Here is a 13039-nt window from a genome sequence, read left to right on the forward strand (position 1 = left end):
GAGTAAGCTCTGAGGAACTCACTAGTACTCAGAACATAGTCAGATGGACACGTTTCCTGTATTTACTCTTCAAAAATATGGCAAGCACCATTTCTGCTTCTAGTGTGTAAACAAAAGACTTCATTCTAACCGGTTAACCACAGATGGCTTTTACAGGCAACTTCTTGGTTTCCCATTAAGTGTTCCTAGTCAGTGCTGCAAACTAACATAAAATGATCTCTTTCTTCAAAATGCTGTTAAAATGCTCTGTGTCCAAAAAGGAAAAATCCACTTCCATCTGCTGAAACCGCAGAAGAATCTTCTGTAACAGTGAAAGTATGCTGTGAAACTGAGGCTGGATGTAAAGGGGGAGCAATAAGGCAGGGAGTGGATGTGTACAGGGCTGTGTGGGGCCCAATTCGAACCATTTTGGCGGGGCCCCACCACCCAGGATTTCTTGTTGAGCAAAAAGAAAAAACCACAACCACCCACACAACAAACCACAACCACACACATCAGAAGTAGATCTGATCAAAGTGTATATCAATATAGCTGAACATTTTCAGAAAAATTCCAGCCTTTATTATGCAAAATTTTACACAAAATTAAATCAGCTGCCTTAAGTGTAGGTCAAATATTTTCAATTGCAAACTATCCAATCTTTTCAATGAAGTTTAAAATTTGATTTTTAAAAGGATACCAGAGAGTGTTGCAGTTTTCTGTTACATTGATTTACTTTTTAAATAGCAAAAATGGAGTCTTTGTTAAGAAAGTGTCAGTTCTGTGGTCAAATTCCAGTCCTTAGTGACTTCAACACCACTGATTTCACTAGGTAATGTGGTACCTCACCACCAGTGCCTCCTTTGCACTGCCCTTCAACACACATTGCCTGCATGTTGAGTCAAAGGTCCATCTACACAAGATTTTATCAATGATTTTTGCTCAAGCGATCACTGAGACAAGACAAGACTCTCAATTGATTCTAGTCAGCTCTGCCTTTAAACACTGGATATAAAGTTTCACATATAATTGAGGACTCCCAAATAGACTCTACACCACCAGAAATAAAACCTGTTTCCATCTTCTGTGACTTTCAGTTAGATGTGACTCACTATCCTCTGCTTAGTGTTCAAGTTATGGTAGACCCTAAGCCAGGTTATATTAAGTTCAGGTCTTTTACCTTTTAATCATACAATATGGATTACAACATTTCATTCTCCCAACTGCAAGTCTTAAGTGAATTTCAACCCAAAAGAGCCAAAATTGATCACCTTGACACAGCAAGTGTGTCTACTGATCTCTGTGGCAAATAAGGTCTGCTTGTGAAGCCTTTTCCTACAGTTGATTAACAGATGGCAGTAAATAGCTCATTCAGACCACTGGCTGATAATAGTTAATCACCTTGACCAGTCATTAACCATAGTCATGGACTCACCCTACTCTCCATTGTCTCTATGATTCTCTGATGACCTGTGACAAAAAAGGAGGGTGGAAAGAGAAACTGAAGAGAGAGACCTCTCTAAATTCACCAATCAAAGAGCAGTATTGCCAACCCAAAAATCACAATGAACGCCTACACAAAGTTATGAGACTGGTCTACAAATCATAAGATTTTTTAAAAATAAAACATGTTGGATTTTTATTGGCCTTTTGTTTCTTGAATATTTAGGGTTCATGTTTTAAAGCTTTCCTCCTTAGCTGTAAGGCCCAGAAGTATAGAGAACTTTTTTTAAATGAATGCTGAGATTCCTACATAATCAATTAACTCCAGGCCTTTAGAAAAACACCAAATGTTTTGAGACTCATGGTAAAACAATGGAGGAATTCTTGTGAGCCCATGCTTTGCCCACAGTATAAATAAATAAAAAAACCAATATCTTCTCCACTAAACATCCTAACGAGATACTGCAAATGGTAAACTGAATTCAACAGCTCCTGATATGAACAGGTGTCAACCTAGTTTTTCATATCTGAGATGGGTTCATACATGACAATATGAAATCTTTCCACTATCGAGTCAGTATATTCACAAAGCAGCTATAATTTTGATCCATGAATTTATTGGATAATGAAAGAGAAAGGAGGGGGATTAGTGTAGATAAATGTTCAAATTTAAAAAAAAAAAAGGCACGAAGGAATTAGAACTGGGCTCCTACATCTCACGTTCAGAACTGACTGGGACACTTGTGACCAGATTTTCAAAGGTGTGTAAAGATCAGATAGATATCTTTGAAGATCTGAGTTGGCAACTGTCTCTTTAGGAGCTTAATTACCTTTGAAAATCTGAGCTTAGATTTCCAAGTCCAATTATCAAAAATGACTTCAGTCACTCACGTGCTTTTGAAAATTTTAACTTGGGGCCTAAAGAGACAAAAGATAGGAGATATGGTATTCCTTTTAAAAACATGTGACATCTATTTTTAACTAAATTTTATATTATTTTTCTCCCAGGGACAACTGGCCCCTCCGGCCCCCTCACTACGCCACTGCTCCCCCCCTGCATATCATCTTATGCATGTGCAAGATCTGTGAGAGCCATCCCATGAATCTGCAGTTAGTGTCTGTGGCGTCTGCTTCTGGGTGGTGTCTCAATGCTGCCACATTCACCTCCAAAGAGGGGGCTTCCCAAAGCAAGCCCTTGCTGCTGATCCACCCCCAAGGCATCCACAGGCCCAGTCTCCTTTCAATTGGCTCACTTCCCAGGGCTCATTTATCTTCGATCTGGCTTCCATCCCCTCTCCAATCCCCATCAGAACTACTGTGCCCTCCTGCCTTAGGAAAAGAATAAACAGGAGGATTGGAAATTAACCCGCCCAGTCTCACGTCCCCTAGGCAGGGAATGAGTCATCTACATTGGAGTATCATGTCCAGCTGGAGTATCATGTCCAGTTCTGGGCGCCACATTTCAGAAAACATGGAGAAACTGGATAAAGTCCAGAGAAGATCAACACAAATGATGAAAGGTCTAGAGAACATGAGATATGAGGCAAGACTGAAGAAACTGGCCTTGTTTACCTTGGAAAAGAGAAGACCAAAAAGGGATATGAGAGCAACTTTCAAGTATCTGAAAGAGTATCATAAGGAGGAGGAAGAAACATTGTTCTGCTTGGCCTCTGAGGTTAGGATGAGAAGCAATGGGCTTAAATTGTAGATATTTAAGACCAGGTTAGACAGACACCTGTCAGGGATGAGCTAGGGCAACTCAACTTTGGAAGCTCCAGGGGCCACACTGATACAGAACATGCTGAGGGCCTCAACTTAAGGGTGTGTCTAGACTACAGAGTTTTGTCGACAAAAGTGGACTTTTGTCGACAAAACTATACCTGCGTCCACACTACCGCTGAGTTCTGTCGACATAACATCGACAGAACTCAGCAGTTTTGTCGACGTATGTAAACCTCATTTTACGAGGAATAACACCTTCTGTCGACAGAGTTTCTGTCGACAGAAGGTGTTATAGAATGGAAACTGCCCTTTGCGTCCAGTCTACCATGTCGACAAAAGCAGCTTGCTTTGTCGACAGAACTCAATGTAGTCTGGACGCGCTTTGTCAACAGAAGTTATGTCGACAGTATCTGTCGACAAAACTTCTGTCGACAGAAGCTTGTAGTCTAGACGTACCCTAAGTGTGGTTGCATATGCAAGCAAATATATACAAATAGCTTTTCTCACACTGACAGGCATGAATACAAAGATTAAGGCAAGACTACACAACACACAGGCCCCATTTAAGTCAGTCTGCTGATATTAGTAAAATGCAATATTTACCCGATTTCTACCCACGTGACAGCACTTTTCATGAGCAATGACAGTCCAAGAATTTAACTACTAAAACACATATCAACAGAAGATCATTACACTGCCTACTTTTTTGTTTTGGCTCCCACTCGCCGGCCATGTGTTGATCCCCACGTAAGCCCAAACTGCACTGCGGGGCGCAAACAAACTGGCCATGGGCAGCAAACCAAGTTATTAATAAATATTTTATAAAGCTTTACCTTTTCTCTCTGCTGCCATGTCTCCTCTCCTTGCTCCATCATCTCCCCTGGTGCCTGCTGCCTCCCAACTCCTCACCCTCCTCTGCTGTCTTGACTCCTGCCCTTCTCACTGCCCTCAGCCCTCCTGCGACCTGCCCCCCTCATCCGGCCCTTCTCTCCCCCTTGTGCCCACTCCTCCAGTAGCCCCACTCTGATCACGTGAGCTACCCCTCTTCTAACAACTCCCTCTACACACCTGCCCTTCCTCTCTCCTCTGGTGCTGGTCCCTCCCCTGCAGGTGTCTGCCCTTCTGCTTCACCCTCAGAATCCCCTGGCACCTGCACCTTCCCTTAGCCCTGCACCCTCCTTGTGCCTTCCCCTTCCCTTGCTGCCCTGGCCTCCTTTGCCCTCTTTTTCCCTGATGCCCATCCCCTCACCACTCTCTGCCCCCGTTCCCCTCACACCCCTATGCCCTCACACATGCCTTACTCCATCTCCACCTTTCTCATGCCCACCCCTTCTTTCAAGCCTTCTCCCAGCACCTCCGCCTCCCCCTCTAGTCCCCAATGCTCTTACCCTCTCCTCTCCTCTCCCAGCATCACCCTGTCACCCCTCCCACCTGCCCTTTTCCTCATTGTCTGTACTTGGCCCCCTGGCATTTGTCTCTCCTCCACCCTGTCTCTTGGTACCTTCCCCCAGGGCCGGCTTAGGCCGATTCGGCCGGCCCCACGCCCCTGCACCCGGAAGTCAGCTCCCTCGGGTATTCATGTATTCTAGAAGCCATGTTAAGCCCAAAAATTGTGTTTAAAGATGGTTATTGATCCAATAGCACCCAAAAGTAGTCAGAATGTTATATCCCTAGAATACTATGCTCTTTCTGTCAGGCTCAGACCCTTGTCTAGAATCAGTGATATCTGTATATTGACCTTCTCGGAGGAAACTTCAAAAAAATAAAAATTAGATTGAGTTAGAGCCAATGTACTCCCCCAATAAGATCTGAAAGCTCCCTACCAGATGATTGAGATTAAACTGAAAAATGGGAAATTGAATGGAGCTGTATTGACTGAGGGGCTGAATCTTCCACAGGTTGTCAATCCCAAAGGTAAGGTGGAGGGAGTGGAGATGAAGAAAATTTGCTGGAGCTTGCCCCAGAAATACATTGAAAAACAGATGTAGTCTTTTAGTTGCTTTAAATTGTGCCAGAGACCAATTCTGCTCCACGGATCAGAGGAGACCAGTATTTCTGCAATGCATCTCTTCAAGTGTGCTGAGCAAAGCTCTCAGGCACCTGAGGATCCAGACCAGCGTCTCCACCTTTACTATTGTTTTCCCCCTAGTCCATGTTGTCTGGTTCCTCTGTTTACCTCCTACCTTTCATATCTTGTTACTCTGACCATTTTTCCTTTTTCTTTTTAATCCTGTTCCATCTATTTCATTGTCTGCCCTTTTCCCCATTTCCTCTGCTCTATCCACCCTGTCTCTTGGTACCTTCCCCTTTCTTCCCCGCCCTCGGCACAAGCCTCTTCCTTCCCCCCCTCCCCCCATCGTCCAAGCCCCTTTCTCTCCCAGCCCTTCCCCCTAGTTTCCCCCTCCCTTACCTTCTGCCTTCTGTGGGGACAGACTCAGAACTGCGTGCACTGCCGCCTTTTCGGCTTTAAATCCCGGGCGTGACGTCATGTCACGCCTGGGCGTCTTCCCGCTCACCTGCAAACGGTGCGCATGGCAGCAGCAGCCGGCATCGTACGCAGGTAAGGGGGAGCCGAGCCAAGGGAGCCAACTTCCGGGTGCAGGGGCGCGGGGCCCCATTAGGCGCAGGGCCCGATTTGGCCAAATTGGCTGAACTGGCTTAAGGCTGGCCCTGGATGTGCAGCTAGTGAAAAGTGTGTGGAGAAAAGTCCTCTCTCTGTTCACAGACTAAGTACATCACAGACATCATTCACATTGTAACACAGCCCTGAGCCATCATATAAATGCCGATCTAAATTAAGATTTTATATCATCTGTTTTTCCAATAAATTCCTGTTTGTGAGGGTCCAGGAAAATATAATATTCTACTAGAATATCATGCTTTGTACATACGGAGCCAGATTGAAAAAAAAACTGGCTTCCCTTTTGATGACTAGATTTAAGAGGGAACAAGTAATTGCACCTAACTTGGCATATGGGAAGCCAAAATGAGGCTCAAAATATGTGAACTGAAGAAATATATCACTAGGAAAAAGAAAGAACTTAGTTTCTATTTTTTGTTCAAAAGAAGTAAAATTGAGCCAGTACCAAGGACCGCACATGGCATATATGCCCATCAAAGTCCCGGTTACACTCTATTTTGAGAATTTACGTGGAACTTAAAGGCAGTCTCGGGCAGTGGGATAGGGCAGGCTCTACATACAAAAACATTTAAAAACATTGGTGTAAAACTATAGGATTGGGTCTTTCAGTTCTACAGTCATCTTCCAGGAGGATCAGGGTACACCAACCCGACTCGGTTCCCCTCCTCGAGTCTAGACCATCTGGCCAGCGGGCTACTATGAGTGACTAAAACTGGTAATTAAATCCCATCTGTAGAAGTATGTGCATGTGTGGTGGATAATTTTAACAGCTAGGGACAGTTCATGAATTCAGCATTCACAATAAACGTGGCACATTGCCTTGCCACCCAAACAAAGTTCTGCAAGTTCCACTTCTCTAAGTGCAACACTGGGCCTTGTTTCAACCCCGTGCACTGAGGTAAATTTCATCTAAGCAGGACAATTTTAATATCTTTATAATAAAACAGAATCAGCAGTTTTTATGTGGGCAAGAGTGTACTTTTGCTCTCTTCACCCCATTATCACAATACATAGGTATGAATTTTAGGTTTGAGAAATGAACTACATATAAAATACACAGTGTACCCAAGTAACATGCTTCACGGGTTTTCTAGAGTTTTGTCACCAGACTTAATATATTATTGGTAAGACTTACCCCAAACATTGACATTATAATTCTTTTCTGTTTTCCCAGCAAAATTTGTAGCTTCACAAGTGTAACGTCCTGTGTCTTGAACCTGAGCTTCTTCAATCTAGAAATAAAATGAAACCTTTGATTATCATTTAGATGAGTAGGTTTTTATTTTGTGTATACATTATTAGGTATTAAATGTTATTAGGGTGAAGTTGTTTAATTTTACACCAGTCAACCTAAAACTTTAAACATAAATATAGCAGGAATGATACACTCCCTAAACAGCCAGGAATCTGTGCTCCTCATTACTCATCCATTACTGACATTAGCATCAAGGGACTGACACTGTAAAGATCTCTCGGGTAGCTGATAACTTGGAAAAAGATTAGTGCCTTCATGACTCCTAAGCAGCCCAGGAAGTAGATACTCCTGGACTCTCACTAGTGAACATTACCTTCAAGACGCTTCCATCTTCAGAGATGCTGAGGCCCAGTTTTGTCAGCAAAGGCTGGCCATCTTTGAGCCAGGTCAGCCTGGGTGGGGGAATGGCATTGCTCTGGCAGCGCAGCTCCACTGCTTGGCTGATGAGCACAGAGACATTCTGTTCTTCTCCCATAATGTTTGGTGGAACTAAAACAACACGTAAAACAAAGAATAAATCCCCTGGCCCACAAAGACTCTCATAAGGCACACTTAGCAGTTAGTATACCCCATCTCATAAAAATGGGTACGTCTAGACTACATGGCTCCATCGACGGAGTCATGTAGATTTGTTTGTTCGGCAAAGGGAAATGAAGCCGCTATTTAAATAATCGCGGCTTCATTTAAATTTAAATGGCTTCCCCACTCTGCCGATCAGCTGTTTGTCGGCAGATCAGGGCGGTCTGGACGCTCCCCTGTCGACATGAAAGCCCTTTATCGACCTCCCCGGTAAACCTCATCCTATGAGGCATAACGGGGAGGTCGATAAAGGGTTTTCAGGTCGGCGCAGGAGCATCCAGACTAGCACGCTGAGCCGACAAACAGCTGATCAGCTGTTTGTCGGCTCAGCACGGCAGCCATTTAAATTTAAATGAAGCCACGGCTTCGTTTCCCTCTGCTGATCAGCCTAATCTACATGGCTCCATCGACGGAGCCATGTAGTTTAGACACACCAAATAAGAGAGCAGCTATCAGCCAGTTTGGCACATTGCATATTAAACAGCTGGTTTATGATCACAAATCAGAGTCATTCATGAGTACTGCCCCAATTGCCCAAAGGGTTCTCATGGCAAAAGAGGTATGTTAGTGAAGTTTCAAGTGGATGGAAATGGTGAAACTCAGATTGCAGGGAGATGGTGAAGATATAGACTAAGACTATGTTTACTCTACAGTCTTTACAGTGGCAGAGCTGTACCACCACAGCTGTGCAGTCAGTGCTGCTGTAAGGTCTCCTATATATTGACTACTGTGTGACAGTGGGGTAGATTTCACTTGCCAGTATAATTAAGCCACCCACAACAAGCAGTGCCAGCTGTCCACACTGGTGCTTTTGTCAGCAAAACTTCTGTCAGTCAGGAGTGTGCTTTTTCATGCCCCGACTGACAGAAGTTTTGCTGACAAAAGTGCTAATGAAGACAAACCCTAAGGCAAGTAGGCAAACAGTGTTAATATAATTTAGCAAATGAAAACCACATAAAAATGTGAAATTTCCAAGCCTGACAAGTCAGAGGACATTTAGAATCATGGAACAAAATATGGTTCAAAGGGCTAAAATAAGGAGCAATGAGATGAAGAAAAAAAAAGACAAGATTTAATCTGCTTTTTTGCAGTGGCATGATGGCTAATGTTGAAATGATCTCATGTTAGGTTCCTTAAAGGTACATTAATAGAAATCAGCAGTAGGAACTTTATGTCCTAACTTCATTTTACTCATCTGCAACGTTTTCTGACCTTTGGGAAGTGAGAATTTTGCCCAGAGGGGGCCGAATTTTTATGGTTCTAGCCAAATGAATGATACTTAATATTTTAATAATCACTGCAGGTTGAAATTCTCTTAACTGGGATTCTCTGGTCCAGCAATATCCATGGTCTGGCATGGAAGTTGCAGGACCAGAGAGTCCTGTTGGAGGGCGAATGGCATGGATCCCTGTGGGGCTGGCAGGGCAGTGGGCTACTGCAATGAGCTGATGGTGGAGCTGCCCAGCGCATGACAACAGGGCTGCCCAGCGGGGTTGGGAGACCCGACACAAGTGGGGCTGGGAGCCACGGTAGCTTGGTGGGGCAGGGAGCCATTGCGCACAGCTGCCCAGAGGGTCCTAGAGCCTCAGCACGCGGATGCCCTGCAAGTCCCGGAACCCCAGCATGGTGTACAGAGCTGCACAGTGGGTCCTGAAGCCACAGCGGCGATGGCTGCCCAATGTGGTTGGCATGGCAGCAGGGCAAGCAGGAGGTGGGGAGCTGGCTGGCAGGCCAGCAAATAGGCCGGGGGGGAGGGGGCTGGCGGTAGGGGTCCAAAAATTACCTCCCCATTATGGCAAAATCCTTCATCTGGGATTGGTCAGTTCCCGAGGAGGCCAGACCAGGGAGATCCAACTGCTAGTTCATAAGAACGTAAGAACAGCCACACTGGAACAGACCATCTAGCCCCGTATCCTGTTTTCTGACAGTGGCCAATGCCAGATATTCCAGAGGGAATGAACAGAACAGCTAATCATCAACTGATCCATCCCGTCATTCGTTCCCAGCTTCCAGCAAACAGAGCCTAGGGACACCATTCCTAACAGTAATTGATGGACCTACCCTCTGTGAATTTATCTAGCTCTTTTTTTAACTTAGCTTTCAGAACAACCTCTGGCAAGGACTTCCTCAGGCGGATTGTGCGTTGTGTGAAGAAATACTTCTTTTATTTATTATTGCTACCTATTAATTTCATGTGGTGACCTCTAGGTCTTGTGTAACGATTTAATGTAGTGACCTCTCTCTCTTATATCCTCTGTTTGTTATATATGGTACTTGCTCTTAGTTATTATATTTGCTGAAAACAAGCACTAACTAAGTGTAAACAGTTTCAGTCACATACCTCCTCTCCATTTTCATATGTGTATAACGTCTTGAAAAAAAATCACCTTTGGGGGTGAAACTTTCCCCTTACACAGAGAATACTTTGGGGGAGTCTGAAAGCTCATAAGCTATTTTGGAATAGTAAAAAGGTAAAAAACATGCACAACTTTCCTCATTTTAAAAATGGGGGGGGGAGGAATGAAATCACACACACCGTCACACAGGTAACTAAAAAGTAACTATCTTCACATTTAAGTAATACTCAATGAGGAATACATCCATGACCAAGTTTGAAAAGAGATTTAGATTTTAAATGAGGGACAAATCCTGCAGATCCTTACTTATAGGAATACAGGCAGTCCCCGACTTACGCGGATCCGACTTATGTCGGATCCGCACTTACGAACGGGGCTTTCTCGCCCCAGAGGTCGAGGTGGCGGATTGCTACCTGCGAGCTCCGGGGCGAGAAAGCCCCGTTCGTAAACTGCTCCGGTGCCCCTGGTCTGACCAGGGGCACCGGGCGGGTTCCCGCGCTTCTGAGGCTTTGCCAGAGCAAAGCCTCAGAAGCGCGGGGAACCGCCGCTGCTGCTGCCGCTTCAGTCCGGGTGCCTGTGGTCTGCTGGGCACCGTCCCCAGCAGACCACGGGCACTGGGACTGAAGCTGCAGCCACGGCGGGGTGCCGCGCTTCTGAGACTTTGCCAGAGCAAAGCCTCAGAGGCGCAGCACCCCGCTGCTGCTGCGGCTCTGCTCCCCGTGTCCCTGGTCTGCTGGGGGGGGGGGCGTAGCTAGTGTGCCCCCCCCCCAGCAGACCAGGCTTTTGTTTTGGACCCTGGGGCAGAGCAGCTGGGGCGCTGCCGATTGGTCCTGCAGCGCCGCTCTGGGCACTACTGGACCAACCCGGCAGCACCCCAGCTGCTCTGCCCCAGGTCCTGATTCAGCCGCTGCTGGTCAGTTTCAGCAGTGGCTGAATCAGGACCCTGGGGCAGAGCAGATGGGGTGCTGCTGGGTTGGACCAGTAGCACCGAGGAGCGGCGCTACTGGAGCAACCAAGCAGCACCCCAGCTGCTCTGCCCCAGGCATCCCCAAGTCAGCTTCTGCTGAAACTGACCAGCGCTGACTACAGGAAGCCCGAGGCAGAGTTGCTCTGCCCCGGGCTTCCTGGAATCAGCTGCTGATCAGTTTCAGCAGCAGCTGACTTGGGGACGCCTGGGGTTCTTAAGTTGATTCTGTATGTAAGTCAGAACTGGCGGTCAGTTTCAGCAGCGGCTGAATCTGGACACCAGTTCCGACTTACATACAGATTCAACTTAAGAACAAACCTACAGTCCCTATCTTGTACGTAACCCGGGGACTGCCTGTAGATCTTATCCAAGTGAGATACTCTTATAAGGGCTTGAACTATTGTGTCCTTGTTTAAGTCTGACTATTTGCCCTTGTACAAATGGAAAGTACATGTACGGATCCTTTTGTAAGTGTGTGCTTATCCATGATAGACTGAGATCTTCAAACCTACTTGGGAGGGATTGGACAGAACTAGGCTTCCAAAAATCCTAAGCAGTTTTGAAAGTGTCCGCTGTGTAAACTTCTGAGTAAAATTCTTGATAAAATATTGAAATAACATAAAAAGTCAAAACTTAAAAAACAACAAATAGTCTAGTAGCACTTTAAAGACTAACAAAACATGTAGATGGTATCATGAGCTTTCGTGGACACAGCCCATGTTCAGCTGTTGTTGACCAGACCATTTGTTGTTTTTTAAGTTTTTCCTGTTACAGACTAACTTGGCTACACTTCTGAAGCTTACAAAGTTAAGACAGCCTGACTATATCTGTACTGTTGTATTTGTAAAAAGCAACTTCGTGTGCTGTTTCTACCTTCCTTCCCTATACTGCTATTTTTTTAAAGGAGACACATCTACTACTATATATTTAAGAACATTTGTCTGTGTGCGAGTCTAATCAAGAACTTCTCCTAAACTGCAAGCGTTAGGACCTCCAAGTTCGGTAGGCAGCTTCCCCTTATTCTAACTAAAAGTAATGCAAGGGTTTGGTTGTATCAGGAAAATGGGATGTTCCTGGAACATGATTGTTTTTCATAACACCAAAAAGGGAAGGTGCTGCTAGCAGAAGCAGTATACTATGCAATGACCACAGGGGGGCACAGCAAGGGGCCAGAGATGGGGACCGGGACAGCTATAACCCCAACAGGCAGCAGGGGCAGGGGTGGACATAAGTTTCCTGTCTACCGCCAGACAGCGTGCCCCCCTGCCACGGCCAGTCCCAAGGAGCCAGTGCAGTCCCCACTGCATCCAGCCTTGTCCGGATCCCTGTTGGCTCCTGCATTCCCTGTATCCTCAGCCCTCAGCCCCTCCTCAACCCTCTAACCCCATGCCCCACACAGCCCCCTGCCTGGAGCCCCTTCTCATCCCCAAACCTTACTCTAGCATCCTCCCACAACACTCTCCTACTCTGAGCCTTTCCTCAGCCCCCAATCCTGATTCCTGCACCCCCACCCTCCCAACCCCCCTGTCCTGAGCCCCTCATCTCCCTGCAATCCTGACTCCTGCACCCCCCACAACTGCAGCCCTCTGCGTTGAGCCCCCACGTCTCCATGCCCCTGCCCTGACTCCTGCACCCCCACACTCAGTCACACTGCACGTCTGCATCTAGGCTGGCAAGTTTTTCCGCAAAAGCAGCTACTTTTGCGGAAAAACGTTCCAGCTGTCTACACTGGCCGCTTGAATTTCTGCAAGAACACTGACGATCTCATGTAAGATTGTCACTGTTCTTGCGGAAATGCTATGCTGCCCATTCGGGCAAAAGCCCTCTTGCGCAAATGCTTTTGCACAAGAGGGTCAGTGTAGACAACATGGTATTGTTTTGAGCAAAAAAGCCCCGATCGCGAAAATGGCGATCGGGGCTTTCTTGCACAAAACTGCATCTAGATTGGCATGGACGCTTTTCCCCAAAAAGTGCTTTTGCGGAAAAGCATCCGTGCCAATCTAGACTTTCTTTTCCGCAAATGCTTTTAACGGAAAAACTTTTCCGTTAAAAGCATGTGCGGAAAATCATGCCAGTCTAGACGTAGCCACATGTCT

The 13039-nt window shown here is 45.9% G+C and overlaps 1 protein-coding gene across 4 annotated transcripts in view; it reads right to left on the minus strand.

Annotated features, from left to right (window-relative positions):
- HMCN1 (hemicentin 1) overlaps positions 1 to 13039 on the minus strand; it is a 364148-nt gene that overhangs the window by 131518 nt on the left and 219591 nt on the right. For all 4 annotated transcript variants that reach the window (XR_012906027.2, XM_075936754.2, XM_075936755.2 and 1 more), the window contains exons 41-42: positions 7354 to 7529; positions 6921 to 7017 (exon numbers count right to left, since the gene is read on the minus strand). Coding sequence is in view for 3 of the 4 variants with exons in the window: in XM_075936754.2 (XP_075792869.2) it covers positions 6921 to 7017; positions 7354 to 7529 (273 nt within the window). In the remaining variant the exon portion in view is untranslated. The remainder of the gene's footprint in view (positions 1 to 6920; positions 7018 to 7353; positions 7530 to 13039) is intronic.

The sequence above is a fragment of the Pelodiscus sinensis genome, chromosome 9, assembly GCF_052426305.1.
Source record: "Pelodiscus sinensis isolate ZL-2025 chromosome 9, ASM5242630v1, whole genome shotgun sequence".
Lineage (NCBI taxonomy): Eukaryota > Metazoa > Chordata > Testudines > Trionychidae > Pelodiscus > Pelodiscus sinensis.